General features: G+C 39.1%; 1 protein-coding gene across 5 annotated transcripts in view; it reads left to right on the top strand.

The window, feature by feature from the left end:
• The window catches only part of MICU1 (mitochondrial calcium uptake 1), a 230,262-nt gene that overhangs the window by 130,613 nt on the left and 78,727 nt on the right, over nucleotides 1–20,922 (top strand). For all 5 annotated transcript variants that reach the window (XM_064594798.1, XM_064594795.1, XM_064594796.1 and 2 more), the window contains one exon: nucleotides 11,913–11,995. In XM_064594798.1, the coding sequence (XP_064450868.1) occupies nucleotides 11,913–11,995 (83 nt within the window). The remainder of the gene's footprint in view (nucleotides 1–11,912; nucleotides 11,996–20,922) is intronic.

Here is a 20,922-nt window from a genome sequence, read left to right as displayed (position 1 = left end):
TTTCGCCTCATGTTTCTATAACAGTTTTAAATACACATGTGAAATTATAAATCTTCTTTTTTGAGAATCAGGGCTGAAATGTATTTTCTAGAAAAATGTAAATGGTAGAAAAGCAATAATTAGAAGGAATAAGTCTGTACAGCTGAAGCCTTGCTGAAGGAATTCAGATAATTTTCACAATCTTACGAATATTTTGAACTCAGGTTCTTGACATGTAGTGTTCCATATTTAAAAAAACAAAAACAAAAACCTTGCCAATTGACATTAAATAACTAAATCACATGGAGATGCAGTAAAGAATAAAGAGTTCCCTTTATAGCCATTGCAGAGTCTATATGTAATGATGGTAGGCTCATCTAGTTTCTTTCATTGTTTTAGGAGTTCCAAATAAAAGCCAGACCAAGTAAATGTGAATTTTAAGTGTGTTTTAAGAATATACATTACATTTCTAAATTTTTTTTCATTATGGTCAGAATTTATTCAGCACCTGTGTGGCTCAGTCAGTTAAGTGTCTGACTCTTGATCTCACCTCAGGTCTTGATCTCAGTGTCATGAGTTCAAGCCCCGTGTTTGGGCTCCACGCTGGGTGTGGAGCCTACTTAAAAAAAAAAAAATTTTTTTTTATTAGAGTAAGAACATGGGTCTTCTAATCAGATCCTCCCAGTAAGTGCTGCTAGGAATAGCAACTTAACTCCTGTCCCCTACCCCCTGTAGTCATGGTGTCCCGGCTATCCTGTGACTGACTATAGACCAGTAATCACAGATATTATGGGTTTGTCTAGGAGCTATACAAGGTTTAGGTATCATGGCTGTACCTTGCATCTTGGGCAGCTTTATCCCCCATCTGCCCTACAGTTAGACTAGCTTAGACTTGGGCTTAGTCCTCAAAACTAGATGAGGTGAATGAAATTTTTTCTAAACTGAGATCACTCTCAAAGATGAAGTCCTTTAGACCTCTGAGAAACTGGGGTAAAGATTAGGGTTCATTACCTCTTTTGGGGGGCAATTAGTTGTTCCTCCTCTCATTGACTACCAAATTCACAGTGTACCCCAAACCATTTGTGCATCAGAATTTGGAATGGTTTTGGGTAACTATGAATTCGGTTGTCAAATGAGAGGAGTTGCTTCAGTTTCACCCCACCCAAAGACCAGCAAAACTGAGATATACAGAGTTAGCTAGGAACAAGGAAGAAAGGCAGGGAGACGACTATCAGCCATAGTGTGGGAATGACCGGGATTCCAGTGATGTGCCCTGTGGAAGACCCCAGCAGCTTTTGCCACTGAAGATACTGATGGCTAGCACAGCTACCACATACTTCTGTAGATTTCACAGGTTTTCCCCCCCAAAATATTCATATTCACTGATGCCAGCCACCCTCCCTCTCCCATTCTCCACTGGAGCCTGGGACCTGCACCAGCAGCCAGCCCAAGCCTCTGCGGCTGCACATATGCAAGACTCCAGCCTAGACCCCCTACAGCTAATCCCCACCACTGTGTATGCACTCAGAGCTGACCCCTTCAGCTGTGCTCTTGCATACTGCTGATCTCATGCCCTTCACTGGCCTTCATTGTGGTGTTTGAACCTGTGGCAAGATCCTGTAGCCATGGAAGTACAGGGTTAATTCATCAAGAGGATATAACTGTTTTAAATACACATGCATCCAACTTTGGAACACTTAAGTATATTAAATACAGATCTGAAGGGAGTAAGTGACAATAAATTAATATTGGGGGACTTCAATATTCAATATTCCACTTTCAGCAGTTTCTTATCTTTATTATTTTTTATATATTTCTTATAAATAACATGGCTTGATCCAATCTGGGAGCATTTTGTCTTTTTGTAGAGGAATTTAGTTCATTTAACTTTGTTGTGATTTATTTGGTCTTCTTTCACCTCATGTTTCTGTGCTTCCTTGCTATTTTTTTCTTTTAAACTTTTGTTCTAGGCATTGTAGCTTTCATGGAGCTTTTATAGCAGTTTGTATTTTAGAAGGCCTCTTTCTCCTTTTTGTTTCTTTTAGTCTTGGGTGGTGTTTTGGTTACCCCCTGAGGTATTTACATTTCAAAGACATGCTAAGATTTACATCTTCAAGGGACCTAGAAAGAAGCTCTTAGGCGTATTAGTGCCTTTTGGCTGGTTTTGGCAGTCCCAATTAAAATGTTGTAGCACCACCCTGTGATTCGAGGGGGCACACTAGAAATAATTCTCTGGACTCAGGGTCAAATGGGACCTCTTTTAAGGTTTGGAAATGAAGGAGGGGGTCATTTGGGTCACTGTGGTCATGGAAATGATAAACCCATTGGACCATGCCAATTTTGCACAGCAGGACATGGGCTTTATCTTAATGTTTTCTATTCATTGTGATCCTTAGCATTGATCACTGTGATGGAAGGATGGGCACGGAGAGCCAGGCAATAAATGAGGAGAGGGAGGGCCCTGGTATGAGTATCAGTAGTTCTAGGGGACTTCTCCTTCCCCTTTCCTTCTCCCTCCCTGCTAGAGGCCTCAGTAACCCAGTCATCTATTCCCCTGGTGGCAAGGATGCCTCCTGAGATGTGTTTCTCACTTCTGCCCTGTTCAGGGAAAAACTGATGGGGCTCAGGGTCTGTAGTATCTTGGAGGAAACAAGCATATAGCCCAGATAGATCTTCAGGACAGTTATGGATTTTAGAGTCTTTAGAGGTACTGTCCAGTTGACACATTTTGGCAGCTGTGACTAACAGTTCAGAGCCCTTTCAAACAAATAAGAAAACCTGCAATAGCCAGTTAGTTCCCCTCTCTGTTTCCTGCTACCTAAAATCTTAAAGATTTGAATTTCAGTTAAGGTATAGTTTTTTATCTCAGTTTCTACTTCTAGATTTTTTTTTTCTGTGACCTTAATCTTATGTGTTATTGGGGTGCCTGGGTGGCTCATTTGTTAAGCGTCTGCCTTCGGCTCAGGTCCTGATCCCAGGGTCCTGGGATTAAGCCCCACATCAGGCTCCCTACTCTTCGGGAAGCCTGCTTCTCCCTTTCCCACTCCTCCTGCTTGTGTTCCTGCTCTCGCTAACTCTCTCTCTCTCTGTGTCAAATAAATAAAATCTTAAAAAAAAGAAAAAATCTTATGTGTTATTACCAGAAATTTTTGGATGACATCACTGTGAGCCTTCTTCATAGGTGCCTGCTTCTTTTTTCAGGGTGTCCCAAGAGACCTCTCCATGATTGAGGTCTGCCTCCACTCAGGTGATATGCAAAGGGTCTTTGGGAAAAGCCCCTAGGCCTTTGGAGTGTGATACCAGAGTCTTGGCATGTTGTTGTATACATGACATTGAATAACATCCAGGAAGCGTCCATGGGGTTTTGCATTTATCAAAGAGCTGGTGTCCCTTCTTGGGGTTCTTAGGAGATGCTGGCTGGCACCAGGTGGTCAGGACATTTATCTTTATCTGTTAATTTTTTTAGCAACATCACACCAGGGATTAGACCCATAATACCCTGTTGGGTCAGTGAATGAAGAGCAACAGTAGTAAGTGAAGTAGTGATACAAAGCCCGTAGGCCTGTTGTATTTTCCTCTGTTGTATTTTTCCTCTGGTTGTGCCACTGGTTTCCATTTGCAAGCTATTTCATTCTTCTGGGGAAGGACATAGAGTCCTGGTACGGCCCTCTGGCTCCTTGGTCAAAGGTGGAGGTCTCCCATCCTCACTAATGGCAATCTTGGCCTTGTGCCTTTAGCCTAGAGCCTCTCAGGCAGTGACAAAAGCCTTGTGATCCAGTCAACTCTCCTTAACAGGTCTTGGCCTTGAGGCTTGGAGTACCCTGATGCACATTGATAGTCAGTTAAGGCCCTTGTAATTAGTAGTCTAATAGTCTTGTTAGACCAGATGGCTTTGATCATGCTGCTCTGGGGAGATAGTTGGATTATTACAGCAGACCTGACGTTTTGGGTTGGCTACCCCAGGCAACACAGGACAGAAGGCAAGATGAGAAAGCACATGGCAGCCTGACAGACCCCCACCCCCACCCCCCCAGCAAGCAGTGCTCATTTCTCAAATGGTGTTACCTCCTGAATTAGGTAGTTAGTAGGCAAGTTGCAGGTAGAGGGCATTCCCCTCAGTTAACTGCACAGACAATCATGCATTTCTGGGGCCTATTTCAGTTGATTTGCTGAGGCCTTAGCTTCGGCATCATAGAAAGGAACTCAGTCACCTAGAAATGCCTTGGGAGCACTCATCTGGGCCCAGTGAGCTTCCACAGACATCTCCCCTTTCCAAAACAATGTTATGACTAGACCGACCCTGTGGTTCTTACTGTGAATTGCAAGATGCCCTTCAGCAACGACTATCAGGAAACTTTGAAAAAAAAATAAAGGTTTATTACTTAAAAGACCTGGAAATTACACAGCACACCTAGGCCCACACAGTGAGCGAGGTCACAGGTAGAGAGTGCCGAGGGTACACTGGCCTGGGGTTCTGCTTTTATTGGACTTGAGGGTAGGGGCCCAGGGTTTCACAGGCTTACTATTCATTGGTGAATTTAAAACATAAGAGTCAGGGGGTGCCTGGGTAGTTCAGTGCGTTAAGCATCTGCCTTCAGCTAGGGTCATGATCTCAGGGTCCTGGAATCGAGCCCCATATTGGGTTCCCTGCTCAGTGGGGAGCCTGCGTCTCCCTCTGCCCCTCCACCTCGTTCTGCTTGTGCGTGTGCTATCTCTCGTAAATAAATAAATAAATAGAATCTTTTTTTTTTTTTAAAGATTTTATTTATCTATTTGACAGAGAGACAGTGAGAGTAGGAACACAAGCAAGGGGAGTGGGAGAGGGAGAGAGAGAAGCAGGCTTCCTGCTGAGTGGGGAGCCTGATGTGGGGCTCGATTCCAGGACCCTGGGACCATGACCCGAGCTGAAGGCAGACGCTTAACCGACTGAGCCACCCAGGCACCCCTAAAAATTTTTTTTAATTTAAAATAAATAAATAAATAAAACATAAGAGCTAGAATTTAAAGTTGGGGAAAAGACAAGTGGCCCAAATGGTTAGTGATCAAAATCACCCACAATCTCTAAAACAAAGGAGCCTCCATGCAGGGAAGTGGCCCAGCTCTGTCTAGTCGCGTAGCTGGCAATATGTCTGTTTGAGACAGCCATCTTTGAAGTGCATGCCGTGGCCACCAAAGCTTAACGCACTTGCATTACAAAAAAGACAGCTGTCAGGGCTTACAATACAGGTCGCATTTGAATTAAATTATAAGTGTGTGTGTATATTGGGGAGTGGGGGGCAACATGACTTTTATCCAGGATGAAGTCATCCATTTCTCTTGATGTTTTAGAAGTTGAGAAATGTAGCTTCCTTTCACTTCCTTCTCTCAACTCAGTTTTTACAATTTTAATAATCTGGCATTTTTTTATTCCATATTATTTCTTTAAATGACTTTACATTACATATTTTCTCTTTCAGGGATATTTCTTACACTTGATTACTATACATTTTACCTTTTGGCAGAATAGCCAAGAGTGTGTGCACGAGGGGCCTGCCTGGATTTGAATTCTGGCTCAGTGACCCTGGACACACTGTACCTTAGTTTACTCTTCTTTTTTTTTTTTTTAAGATTTATTTATTTATTTGAGAGAGCGAGAATGAGAGAGAGAGAGAGAGTACATGAGAGGGGGAAGGGTTAGAGGGAGAAGCAGGCTCCTCGCCGAGAGGGAGCCCGATGCGGGACTCGATCCCGGGACTCCAGGATCATGACCTGAGCCGAAGGCAGTCACTTAACCAACTGAGCCACCCAGGCGCCCTAGTTTACTCTTCTTTAACAAGGGATGGGTATAATAGTACAATATCATGGAGCAGTTGGGAGGATTAGATAATTCATATAAAGTACCTGTACATAATAAATGTCATGCCAGTTGCCATGACTATTATTGTATTAATAACCATCATTTAAGCTTAACTCTGTTATACTGATTTTATTACTCACTTAATTTATTGCTCACTTCTTAATTGATTTTATCTTCCCTGTCTTTATTTCTTTGATTGATTTTTGTTGTTGGCTAAAGAATTTCCTCAACCGGGGATTGTAAATTTTTTCTTAAAGGGCATGATAAATATTTTAGGCTTGCTGGCCAAGACGACTACTGCTTCTTAACTACTAAGGTCTCTGTTGCCACTACTCACCTCTACATAGCTTGTAGCTCAAAAGCAGTACATAAACCAGTGGCTAGCCAGGAGGACATAGTTTACTGACCCTTGCCCAAGACTTTGTTTCTGTTTTTTGTGTAATCTTATTAAGGTATGTGGATTATACAATTTCAAAGCCCTTGCATGCCCGAGAATATCTTCTGTCACTAATGTAGGTAAATGATGACTTCATGTGTTTGTAACTCTTAGATGACAACTGTTTTCCCTCAAGATTTTATAGAACTTGCTCTGTAGTGTTCAAGTGTTGCAGACAATTATGATACAACCTGATACTTCTTTTTTTATGATAACTAATGTTTTTTTCCTCCTGGATGGCTGAGGATTTCTGTTTTCTTTTTCTTTGTCCTTGGCATTCGTCATTTCACCAGGGAAACTATTTTTGTGTTCTGTGTTAAAACAACAAGGCTAAGGAGAAAAACTAGATTCATGTACCATGAACTTTGGCTATTTCAGATTGCCTTATTGTCTGTTTTCATCCACTAAGGACATTTTCTGTATAGTATGTAGTATTCCAAAGTTAACAATGAAAATTGTTTATTTTATAATTTTGAATTGCATATGATGTAATATGGTATTTTAAGTGGCAGAATGTTCACTATTTTGTATTATATAGTTTGGTTCCTGTTTAATGGAAGCATACAGCTGCATAACCACAGAAAACACATTCAGGAGCGGTGCCTGGGTGGCTCAGTTGGTTAAGCATCTGCCTCTTGGTTTCCGCTCAGGTCATGATTTCAGGGTTGTGAGATTGAGCCCCGCATCCAGCTCTGTGCTTAGCTGGGAGTCTACTTGAGATTCTGTCTCCCTCTCCCACTGCCCCCGCTGACCCTGCCCTCTCTCACTCTTTCAAATAAATAAATAAATAAATAAATAAATAAATAAATACATACATACATACATACATACATACAATTCTTTTTTTAAAAAAAAAGAAAACATTCAGGAAACAGTCTAATTAAATTACCCTTGTTTGAGCATACTAAATCACGAAATGGTAAGGAACTAAAATTTATAGTATAGTCAAAGTCTTTTAGTTTTTTAAATTGTAATTCTAGCACAATCCACAGAAAAAAAAAACACCTTGATTTTAACTTTATTTCATAACACAGTGTCTGTGTTATTTCACAGTAACTGGTTATGAACCAGTTATACTCCATGTGGATTTTTTAAATTTGCCATTCCATATCTTGTATTTCAAGAATAATTGTTTGCCCGATTTCAGAGCAGAATGCCATAGTTATTCTCATCAATTCCATTGACTTCAAATGGCAAGAATAATAGTGGATATTTTGGTCAGTAGGTAATTCTACAAGACAAAGATGAGGGAAAGCCTGACCATGGGACTTCTGAGTTGAAGCAGAAAGTATAATAGTTAAATTTTTGAGCCACTGATATTCTCATTATGCCCTGCTTCACATAAATATGCCTTGATACCCAGTTAACTGTGTATAAAAATTAAATGTAAAATACATAACTTTATAAAAAGAAGTTTTTGTACTTACCTTTGTACTTACCTTTTCTCATTCTTTAAGTCTTTTATATTTTTCAAATATTTGCAGCCCTTTTTATTAGCTATAGTGTTAACGTGACACTTGCCATGAAACTATTAGAAAATGCTGAAAAAGCTAACATTATCATATTTACTTCCTATACAATAGTTACTAAGATTAATAAAATCAGATTTATAAGGCAAGTTATTGATGAAAAGAAAATCAATCTGCTGCTGCTTAAGTGTGTTTAAAATAATTCCTAGGATATTTTCGTTTTGTATAGCACCCTTCTTCTGAAGCTAAATCATCCCAAGGAAATGCACAACTACAACACATTATACTGTGGGAACTTTTCCCCTCTCCTCTGTATAAAAGACAGAAAGATTTCTTTCAGACTGCATATAACCATCATACCTAGAAGAATTCAGGGAGGGGTACTGTTTTGAAATCCAGTCTTGCAGGTTTTTCTCCCCTCTTTCCCCAAGCCTAATGTTATATAGAAAGCAAGACACTATGCCTTCATATAAGAGGAATGCTAGTATGTTAATCAGCAAAGAAGCAATTCGGTTGTTTCTAGAAAGGATACGTCATTCCAGAATTAACTACATATAAGATATTCTGCATTCATGGGAGACATTGACCATCTGAAGTACCCCAGGGGAGGACTGTTGAGTGCTGAATTCTGGAAGCAAGTTCTGAAAAACCCTAATAGAGACAAGATAATATGTTTTTATGTATTCAGAAGGCCATCATAGAGACAAGGAAGCAGATTTATGTTTTTATGTCTGTAGAAACTTAAGCTAAGACAGTTTGTGGGAGCTACACAAAATTAGATTTGTATTCTGTATGAGAAGAAAAGCTCATTACAGCCAACAATGGTTAGACTTCAGAAGTGGTGACCTCTCTCTCTCAGAAATAATCAGAGGCTATGTGATCATCCTTACAAATTCAGTAGGCAAGTTCATCATTAAATAGAGGTTCATCATAATCTAAAGGGTTTTTTCCTAACTCAGAGTTCTCTGACATTGCATATTAATTACCTCATTTATCCTATAGCATCATTTTAGAACAAGAATAGTGCAGGTAGGAATTCTGTGGTAGGAGAATCAAACCAACAGGAAATAAGAATCTCACCTATTCATGTTTTTGTTTTTTGTTTTTTGTTTTTTGGGTTTTGTTTTTTTTTTTCTGACAGAGAGAGGGAACACAAGCAGGGGGTGTGGGAGAGGGAGAAGTAGGCTTCCCGCAGAGCAGGTAGCCCGACACAGGGCTCGATCCCAGGACCCTGAGATCGAGACCTGAGCCGAAGGCAGACGCTTAACAACTGAGCCACCCCAGGCACCCCTAACCTATTCATGTTTTTGTTTATTCCATCAGTACTACCAAAAAAAGATTTTAAGGCATAATGACTCATGTTGTTGGAAGAGCTAGAATTAGAGCCCTAGTCTTGTGCCTTTGCTGTTAAAAATCAGTAAGTGAAACAGTCATGAAAGTTTTGAGACAGCTAGTGTCGTTTCTGTCTGATATTTGACTTACTACACATAGACAAAGATGCTTTTTTTCTTATTACTAAAATGAAGCAGAAAAATCTATTGCGCTTCCAGGAACAATCTAGAGTCGTTATTGTTATCACTGTTGTTAATGGTAGACTAATATAAACACAGATTCTTAACTAGAACAGACCTAATGCATCTCCATTTCCTAGTAGCAAAGATTGTCATGGAATTCTGAGTAAAAGATGTATAGTAATGAACTTTGTATAGAATCTTACTGTTTTAATCAGTTCCAACATATGCTGTCATTTTGGAAATCATTGTAGAGGAGGTAGATTTATGTTGTTAACACAGTGGGAGAAAACTTCACCGTTCACTCTGTCAGTAGCCTGGGATTCAAAAGAATTCCTCTCTCAGTTCCTTTTTGTGGAAATTGATTGTGAGTTAGCAGAAACCCTGGACATGTTAAAGCTTTCCAGAACAGCTAGATCTAAAAATTACACTGAGGGACACCTGGGTGGCTCATTTGGTTGAGAATCCAACTCTTGATTTTGGCTCAGGTCATGATCTCAGGGGTCCTGAGGGGTCAAATAAATCTTTGAAAAAAAAAAAAATATATATATATTACTCTGAAGCCTACATTTAAAGGGAGACAGGGAAGTACAAGAGAACATGATCAGGAGATGAAGATTGAACAGGCTGAGAGAACCACTCCTGGAAGGACCTTTCCTGATAGACTGCAATGTTTCTCTTATGTCAGGTATGTCCTTGAAATGAACAGCTTGGAACTCAGCTATTGCAGACTGATGTAATCAGTGAGTCATGTTTTGTTTTTTGTTTTTCTAGGTTAAAACATACCAGAATAGAGTATGTGTTTATTATCGTTCAGAACCACTGTCTTACTATTGGATGCCATGGAGCATAATGAAAAAGTTTATTGCCTTTGGATTCAGCATTGACCTAGGTTCACTTACCATTTCTGCCACATATTAGCTATACAACTTTGAGCTAGTCATGTGTGGCTTTGAGCCGCAGCTTCCTACTCTCTTTAAAAAATAAATTAAAACTTTCAGGGTTGAGCATACAAAATCAGATAATTATGAAACTTTAAATTATTGAGCTCAATGCTTGGCGTAGTAACTCTTCAGTAAAAGCACCCAGACAAGTAGGAAAAATTTAAGAAGTCACAGTAAGTATACAAAAATCTAAATCCCCCCAGGTGTATCCTTTGCAATAATTTGTACTTGTGACCCAAAAAAGCACAAGCCCGTTGGAAGCCATTATCAAGTGAGGCAGGCAATTGGAAGCTGACAAGCACATGATTTACCCAGGCAACTAAAAACCAGGAGCTCACCAGCCTAGCTGGCTAGCTAGCTGAAAATGGAATTTAACCCTACAGGATGTTACTATTGACAAATTCATAAGCAAGATGGGAATATGGATTCTCTGTAACTGTGGATAATGTATTAAGCCCTTTTTACTTTTTTTTTGTCTACATATAATCTTTAAATTTTTAAATAAAAGTTATGTTAACTGAAAATCTAATTCAATAGTATTAGCATATATAGGATATTTTATTTTGGTTTATTCTCCACGTCTATATAAATTTGAAGTACCAAAGGAAGGAAGTAAACAATATTGTTTACCAGAACATTTAGCATGGTAAGGAAGAAGGGACATTACATTTTATTCTAATGTACAAGTATATTAATTATATTTACATTATATTGATTGATCTAGGAGCTCTAAAGCGTCTTGAAGAGTTTTTACCATTCAGTTAAGGGAAAGAAAATATATACATCCACCTTCTCAACCTTTGCATTTTTCACTTTATTTTTAAACTCAACTTTATTTTAGCATTTACATATACTTTGCTCAGTAATTTGTATACCTAGCTGACGTGGTTGAAATAGGCTGGGTAGCTACCAGTATGCTTTTCTGCCTATAGATAATAACCTGATGGCTGAATGACATCTGCTGGACTCCTGATAGCACTTAAAATGGAGAGACTAGAAAGACCAAAGTAGAATCTAGCTGGTTTTATTTTTTTTAAAGATTTTTGTATTTATTTATTTTAGAGAGAGGGAATGCACACACATGCATGCATGTGTACACGTGAGTGCGTGGGGGGGGTGGGGGGGTGAGTGAGGGAAGGGGCAGAGGGAGAGGGAGAGAAGCAGACTCCCGGCTGAGCCTGGAATCTGATGCTGGCCAATCTGGCCAATCTCACAACCCAGAAATCACAATCTGAGCCGAAACCAAGAGCCAGGCGCTCAGTCAACTGAGCCATCCAGGTGCCCCCAAATCTAGCTAGTTTTAAAAATGCAAGACAAAGACTTAGAGTTTCAGCCTCTTACTTTGCAGCAGTATGTCTCACCCCAAGCTGACTTTCATGCCCAGATAAATAATGCTATATTTAAGTAACAGAGCAACATTAATATGATACAGTTAAGAGGATGGTTTCTAATAAAGCAAAGCTGAAGTATATAGGAGATTAGTGTTGAAACTCAAGAGACAAGTGCTATCTTAATGGCAGTCAAGTTTCTCTTTTGGTTTTAAGGAGTATCACTACAAATTAATCTAGATAAATATGGTGGCATTCTGTGACTTGATAATACTTTGTGTTTAACCATCTGTTTTTCTTAAAGGAACGATTTTTTATTTTTACTCAATGCCTTCTAAATACTTTTCTTTCTCCCCCCCTCCCTCTTCTCTTCCTTCCCTCCTATCCTTTCCTTCCTTTCTACTTGTAGCTCCTCAGAGAAATTTTGAAATCGCCTTCAAGATGTTTGACTTGAATGGAGATGGAGAAGTAGACATGGAGGAGTTTGAACAGGCAAGTTATTCTGGAAAGTTCCTTTAAGTACATTAATATTTAATACATTTTCATGTATCTTGGAGTTATTTTGGTCTTGGTCATCATACTCAGATGCTATCCAGTTTTTGAAGTACCTAATGTGTCATTTAAAAAAATCGTCCTCACTTTTAACAAGTGGGTTTTATTTGTTTGTTTTTACTCTAAATGTAAGGAATTATTTGAGCATATGATTAAGATCAAAGTTCTTCTGATTCCCCAACATGAATTAGACTTTGACGCTGAGAGGAAAAATTATGGCTATTCAATCATGTGTTTAGTCAATGCTTATTAAACAGCTCCTTTGTGCCAGGTAGTTCCAGAATAGAAGGATGTTCTGAAAGGATTTCTGTAGGAGAAGGAAAAATGATGCCATGCCTTTGACTGTAGCAGGTCCAAGCCATAGATGTATACAGTTTCTGATGAATCCTAGGAAGAGACCACATTTCCATAAAACTTCTATCATTGGTGGGCCCTGATACCTCTTTAGATACAATGATTCTGATTGTCAGAATGGCTTCAAAACAAAACAAAAGATATATATGTGGATGTGTAAGAGAAAGCATTTTGTATTTAAAATAAGGAATGTAGCAAAAAGGAAATGGGAAAAAGTATGAGGTACAGTATATCTTTAAATAAATTCACAGAGACAAATATCTTTATTTTTATTTATTTATTTTTTTTAAAGATCTTATTTATTTATTTGAGACAGAGAGAATGAGATACAGAGAGCATGAGAGGGAGGAGAGTCAGAGGGAGAAGCAGACTCCCTGCCGAGCAGGGAGCCCGATGCGGGACTCGATCCCGGGACTCCAGGATCATGACCTGAGCCGAAGGCAGTCGCTTAACTGACTGAGCCACCCGGGCGCCCCCAGAGACAAATATTTTAAATACCTGGAGACATTTATTCAAATCTGCTTGCTGTGTACATTGAATACCTTCACTTTTCCATAAGCCTGCACTTTACTGGTATTGCCCGGTAGCCTCAAATGATTATACAAAGAACTTACTTTGCTATTTTTAAAATTTTATTTTATTTGAAGAGGGGATAGGGCTAATTTTATTTTCATTTGGACTTTAGTTGAGAAACACAATTTACCCCCCCACACCCCCCTTTTTCTTTTTTTTTCTTGAGTTTTTATTTTAATTCCAGTTAGTTAACATACAATGTGATATTAGTTTCAGGTGTACAGTATAATGATTCAAAACTTCCATGCATCACCCTGTGTTCATCACAAGTGCATCTTTAATCCACATATTCAACCCATCCCTGGATTTTATTTTATATAAAACTATTTAATTCTATTTTTATTGAGATATTATTGACATAGCATTGTATTAGTTTTAGGTGTAAAACATAATGATTTGATCTGTGTATATATTGCAAAGTGATTACCACAATAATTTTTTTTCTTTTTTTTTTTTTAAGATTTTATTTATTTATTTGACGGAGAGATAGCAAAAGAGGGAACACAAGCAGGGGCAGAGGGAGAGGGAGAAGCAGGCTTCCCGCAGAGCAGAGAGCCCGATGCGGGGCTCAATCCCAGGACCCTGGGATCATGACCTGAGCCAAAGGCAGACGCTTAACCGACTGAGTCACCCAGGCGCCCCGTTACAATTTTTTTTTCTTGTGATGAGAATTTTTAAGATCTACTCTCTTAACTTTCAAATTTACAATACAAAACAGTGAATTATAATCACCATGCTGTACATTAATCCCCAGGACTTATTTATCTTATAACTGGAAGTTTATACCTTTAGACCACCTGCACCCATGGGGACCCCCCGCCTCTGTCAACCAACAATCTCTTCTCTGTGTCTATGAGTTTGGCCTTTTTTTTTTAAGATTATATATATATAAGTGAAATCATACAGTATTTGTCTGTCTTTGTCTGACTTATTTCATGTAGCATAATGCCCTCAAGGTCCATCCATGTTAATCACAAATGGCAGAATTAAAATTAAAGCAGAAATCAATGGATTAGAAACCAGAAACACAGTAGATCAGATCAACGAAACTAGAAGTTGGTTCTTGGAAAGAATTAATAAGATCGATAAACCACTGGCCAGACTTATCCAAAAGAAGAGAGAAAGGACCCAAATTAATAAAATTATGAATGAAAGGGGAGAGATCACGACTAACACCAAGGAAATAGAAACAATTATTAGAAATTACTATCAACAACTATGTGCCAATAAACTGAGCAATCTGGATGAAATGGAGGCCTTCCTGGAAACCTATAAGCTGCCAAGACTGAAACAGGAAGAAATTGACAACCTGAAGAGGCCAATAACCAGTAACGAGATTGAAGCAGTGATCAAAAACCTCCCAAAAAACAAGAGTCCAGGGCCTGATGGATTCCCTGGGGAATTCTACCAAACATTCAAAGAAGAAATAATACCTATTCTACTGAAGCTGTTTCAAAAAATAGAAACAGAAGGAAAACTTCCAAATTCATTCTATGAGGCCAGCATTACCTTAATCCCCAAACCAGGCAAAGACCCCATCAAAAAGGAGAATTTCAGACCGATATCCCTGATGAATATGGATTCCAAAATCCTCAACAAAATCCTAGCTAATAGGATCCAACAATACATTAAAAGGATCATCCACCACGACCAAGTGGGATTTATCTCCAGGATGCAAGGGTGGTTCAACATTCACAAATCAACCAATGTGATAGAACACAATAAGAGGAGGGAGAAGAACCGTATGGTCCTCTCAATTGATGCAGAAAAAGCATTTGACAAAATACAACATCCTTTCCTGATTAAAACTCTCCAGAGTATAGGGATAGAGGGAACATTCCTCAAGCTCATAAAATCCATCTATGAAAAACCCACAGCAAATATCATCCTCAATGGGGAAAAGCTGAGAGCCTTTCCCTTAAGATCAGGAACACGTCAAAGGTGCCCACTCTCACCACTGTTGTTCAACATAGTACTAGAAGTCCTAGCAACAGCAATCAGACAACAAAAAGAAATAAAAGGTATTCAAATTGGCAAAGAAGAAGTCAAACCTCTCTTTTCGCAGACGACATGATACTTTATGTGGAAAACCCAAAAGACTCCACCCCCAAATTACTAGAACTCATCCAGCAATTCAGTAATGTGGCAGGATACAAAATCAATGCACAGAAATCAGTTGCTTTCTTATACACTAACAATGCAACTGTAGGAAGAGAAATTAAAGAAACGATTCCATTTACAATAGCACCAAAAACCGTAAGATACCTAGGAATAAACCTAACCAAAGAGGTAAAGGATCTATACTCTAGGAACTACAAAACACTCATGAAAGAAATTGAAGAAGACACAAAAAGATGGAAAAATATTCCATGCTCATGGATCGGAAGAATAAACATTGTTAAAATGTCTGTGCTACCCAGAGCAATCTATACCTTCAATGCCATCCCGATCAAAATTCCAATGACATTTTTCAAAGTGCTGGAACAAACAATCCTAAAATTTGTATGGAATCAGAAAAGACCCCGAATCGCCAAGGAGATGTTGAAAAAGAAAAACAAAGCTGAGGGCATCATGTTGCCCAATTTCAAGCTATATTACAAATCAGTGATCACCAAGACAGCATGGTACTGGCACAAAAACAGACATACAGACCAATGGAACAGAAGAGAGAACCCAGATATGAACCCTCAACTCTATGGTCAAAGAATCTTTGACAAAGCAGGAAAAAACATGCAATGGAAAAAAGACAGTCTCTTCAATAAATGGTGCTGGGAAAATTGGACAGCCACATGCAGAAGAATGAAACTTGACCATTCTCTAACACCATTCACAAAGATAAACTCAAAGTGGATGAAAGACCTCAATGTGAGACAGGAATCCATCAAAATCCTAGAGGAGAACATAGGCAGTAACCCCTTTGACATTGGCCACAGCAACTTCTTTCAAGATAATCTCCAAAAGCTAGTGAAACAAAAGCAAAAATGAACTTTTGGGACTTCATCAAGATAAAAAGCTTCTGCACAGCAAAGGAAACAGTCAACAAAACAAAGAGGCAACCCATAGAATGGGAGAAGATATTTGCAAATGACACTACAGACACAGGGCTGGTATCCAAAATCTATAAAGAACTTCTCAAACTCAACACCCAAAAAACAAATAATCAAGTCAAAAAGTGGGCAGAAGAGATGAACAGACACTTCTCTGTAGAAGACATACAAATGGCTAACAGACACATGAAAAAATGTTCATCATCATTAGCCATCAGGGAAATGCAAATCAAAACCACACTGAGATACCACCTTACACCAGTTAGAATGGCAAAAATGGACAGGGAAAGAAACAACAAATGTTGGAGAGGTTGTGGAGAAAGGGGAACCCTCTTACACTGTTGGTGGGAATGCAAGTTGGTACAGCCACTTCGGAAAACAGTGTGGAGGTTCCTCAAAAATTTAAAAATAGAGCTACCCTATGACCCAGCAATTGCACTACTGGGTATTTACCCCAAAGACACAGATGTAGTGAAAAGAAGGACCATATACACCCCAGTGTTCATAGCAGCAATGTCCACAATAGCCAAACTGTGGAAAGAGCCGAGATGCCCTTCAACAGATGAATGGATAAAGAAGATGTGGTCCATATATACAATGGAATATTACTCAGCCATCAGAAAAGATGAATACCCAACTTTTACATCAACATGGATGGGACTGGAGGAAATTATGCTAAGTGAAATAAGTCAAGCAGAGAAAGTCAATTATCATATGGTTTCACCTATTTGTGGAACATAACATGGAGGACATTAGGAGAAGGAAGGGAAAAATGGGTGGGGGGAATTGGAGGGAGAGATGAACCATGAGAGACTATGGACCTGAGAAACAAACAGGGTTTTAGAGGGGAGGGGGGAGGGGGGATTGGTTAGCCCGGTGATGGGTATTAAGGAGGGCACGTACTACATGGAGCACTAGGTGTTATACAAAAACAATGGATCGTGGATCACTACCTCAAAACTAATGATGTATTGTATGGTGACTAACATAACATAATAAAATTAAAAACTACAAAAATGTATATATAATTAAAAAAAATTTAATTTAATTTATTTATTTATTTATTTGAGAGTGAGAGAAAGAGAGAACACAAGCAGGGGGAGCAACGGGCAGAGGGAGCAACAGATTCCCTGCTAAGCAAGGAGCCCAATGTGGGACTCGATCCCAGGACCCTGAGGTCATGACCTGAGCCAAAGGCAGACGCTTAACCGACTGAGCCACCCAGGCATCCCCTTCTGATTCCTTCTGATTAAAAGTCTGGCTATTTAAATCATTGTTGTCCTATTTATATGTTATTTTCTCTCTCTGCTTTCCAGATTTTCTCTTTATAATTGGTTTCTAGAAATTTGATTACAACGTGCCTCAGTGTGGTTTTCTTTGTATTTATTCTTCTTGGTATTTGATGAGCTAATTGTATATATAAATTTATGATTTTTATCAAATTTGAGAAGTTTCTGGCCATTATGTCTTTTTTTTTTAAGATTTTTTATTTATTTGATAGAGAGAGACACAGCGAGAGAGGGAACACAAGCAGAGGGGAGTGGGAGAGGGAGAAGCAGGCTTCCCACTGAGCAGGGAGCCCAATGCAGGGCTTGATCCCAGGACCCTGGGATCATGACCAGAGCCAAAGGCAGACGCTTAATGACTGAGCCACCCAGGCGCCTCCTGGCCATTATGTCTTAACATTTTTTTTTTCTTAAGATTTTGTTTATTTTTTGACAGAGAGAGATAGGGAGAGATGAAACACAATCAGGGGGAGTGGGAGAGGGAGAAGCAGGTTTCCCGCTGAGCAGGGAGCCCGATGTGGGGCTCAATCCCAGGACCCTGGGATCATGACCTGAGCCGAAGGCAGACGCTTAATGACTGAGCCACCCAGGCGCCCCATGTCTTCACATTTTTTTTTTGGCTCCATTCTCTCTTACCTCTCTCTGACACTCTAGTAACACAAATGTTAAGACCATATGTGATATTGCATCACAAATCTCTAAAGCTCTATTTTTTTTTCAATCTCTTTTCCTCTCTGCTGTTCAAGTTATGTAGTTTTTATTGATTTATCCTCATATTCATGGACTTTTTCTTTGGTCAATTCTGCTATTAAGCTAATCTAGTAAATTTTTATTTCAGATATTGCATTTTTCAGTTCTTGAACATCCATTTCATTTTTTATATAGTTTTCTTTCTCATCTGAAATACCCTATCTTTTCCTTATTCACAAGTATATATTATACTCTTGAACATTATTATTTAACTGTTTTAAAATTCTTGTCTATTAATTTCCAGTATCTAGGTCATCTTGGGATTGATCTCCATTAATTGTCTTTTTCTCTTGAGGATGAGCCAAGTTTTCCCATTTCTTCATATGTTAAGTAATTTTGGATTTTTGTCTAGATATTATAAATGACATGTTATTGACTTTAGATCTTGTTATATTCATCTGAAGAGTATTAGCATTTTGTTTTAGCAGGCAATTAGCTCAAGTGGATTTGGCTAGAGTTTATATATGGAATGTGGGGCTCCCCCTCTTTGGCTTTCTTCTTTTCAGGATTTCCTCCTCGCTTTCCAGTGGTTGTAGTTGCTCCAAATTCTGTCCTTACAGTTTTTCAAGCCAGAGAAACTGAGAGCACCAACCCTTCTGATGCAGACTGGGGACTTCCTTCACCTCTGAGAAGCCAAATAGCCATACTCCTAGTACAGATACTAAACTCTAGATTTGAATTTAGAGCAGATGGGTCCTGGAGGCACCTGGGTAGCTCAGCTGGTTAAGCATCTGACTTCAGCTCAGGTCATGATCTTGGAATCCTGGGATTGAGCCCCGCATAGGTCTCCCTGCTCAGCGGGGAGCCTGCTGTCCCTCTGCCCCTCCCCTCTGCTTACACCTTCATTCTCTCCCTCTCAAGTGAATAGAGCAGATGGGTCTTATTTCTATCTTTGATGTTGACATGCAAAATGACTTGGGGCAGTCACTTCACCATTCCATTCACTTGTTAGAGAAGGGAGCGCTATTTCATCTAATATGATCCCTTGATAACTGACTGCCTTAAACTGATACAACTTCTAATATTGATCACAAGGAATCTTGATGTAAAAACTCTTTTAGACCAAAAGCAAAAAAATAATTGTAAGGTAGCTCATGCGCAAATGGCTCTCTTTATTCTTGGGAAATATAAGAATTTATTAAGTTGAAAGTGCTCTAGGCTGGGGCACCTGGGTGGCTCAGTCGTTAAGCGTCTGCCTTCAGCTCAGGTCATGATCCCAGGGTCCTGGGATGGAGCCCCGCATCTGGCTCCCTGCTCCGCCAGAAGCCTGCTTCTCCCTCTCCCACTCCCCATGCTTATGTTCCCTCTCTCGCCGTGTCTGTCTCTCTGTCAAGTAAATAAATAAAATCTTAAAAAAAAAAAAAAGTGCTCTAGGCTTCCAAACATTCAAACTTTGCGCTTACTTCCCAGGTAAACAGGTATTTTCTTGACAGTGTATTCATCAAGCTTATAAAAAAAGTTAAACAGAAGCAGGAAGAGGACCTCACATATTTCAAAGTTAATGTTGCATGAAGCAAACTAATAGCTAATATTACTCTTTGATTCATCTTTTTCTAAAATCACTTTGATCATGCATAAACACATATTACTAAAAGGCATTATTAATCTACTCTTAATACTCTGAGTTTTCTCTGACCTTGCTTTCACACAGATTCTTTCTCTAACCCATTTCCTTCCAGATCAAAGCAAAAGATCATAACAAAAGATAGTTTAAAAAAAAAAACCCTCGTAACTGTTTGGGCTCTGTTCGCTCAATGCCATGACAGAAATGTTTTTTTTTTAGTATGAAAGTATGAGAAATAACTCATTTACGAGACAGAAGAAGAAGAATGAAATTTTATTTCAGAGATCATGTTTTACATTTCTTTTGACTTCCTCCACAGCATATAGCATATAGTAAGCATTCACATGACTAGTTGATGTCTTGATTGATTCTCATGTTATGCCCTTAACAAATTATCTAAATAAAAATATTTAAAAAAATATTGGGGTGTCTGGGTGGCTCATCAGTTAAGCGTCTGCCTCTGGCTAGGGTCGTAATCCCGGGTCTCAGGATCAAGCCCCGTGTCAGGCTCCCGGCTCAGCAGGGAGCCTACTTCTCCCTCAACCTCTGCCTCCTCCCCACTCACGCAAGTGCTCTCTCTCTTTCTCTCAAATAAATAAATAAAATCTTAAAAAAAAAGAAAAAAATTTTCCAGCTGAGAAATTCTGAGAAAACATTTTCTCACACATACACACATACACAAAATCTAGTGATATGTGCTTTTTTTTTAAAGTTTTTAAAGAATGCTTATTATAGGGGCAGCTAGGTGGCTCAGTTGGTTAAGCAGCTGCCTTTGGCTCAGGTCATGATCCCAGGGTCCTGGGATCGAACCCCATGTCGGGAATCCCTGCTCAGTGGGGAGCCTGCTTCTCCCTCTCCCTCTGCTGCTCCCCCTGCTTGTGCTCTCTCTCTCTCTGTCAAATAAATAAATAAAATCTTTAAAAAAAAAGAATGCTTATTATAAATAGTAGTTTATATATAAATGGTTAGTATTTAGACTATGCATTTAATCACTAATGAAGAAGATATAGCATTAGTTAGTTAATTTTCCCTAAACTCTTTTTCCCAGTCACTTACACACACACATTCCCAGCACCACACTCTTGAAGCTAACACACAGTTTCCACCATAGGAAGGATATAAGCTGCAATATTTATAGCTACAGGCAAAATTTAAATCATGGCAGGTTCTCAATACTGGTTCACTGCTATTGGAAATTCTTCAGTACTCACAATGAAGCAGATAAAATGAATTGTGTATTACCTTCAAAACAACAACAAAAAATGTTCTGATTATCCTGTATTCAATTTAAAG

Source organism: Mirounga angustirostris, unplaced genomic scaffold (assembly GCF_029215605.1).
Source record: "Mirounga angustirostris isolate CCGP_5_RB_7025 unplaced genomic scaffold, mMirAng1.0.hap1 SCAF_6, whole genome shotgun sequence".
NCBI classification, from domain to species: Eukaryota; Metazoa; Chordata; class Mammalia; order Carnivora; family Phocidae; genus Mirounga; species Mirounga angustirostris.
This window is presented reverse-complemented; position numbering and strand designations above follow the sequence as displayed.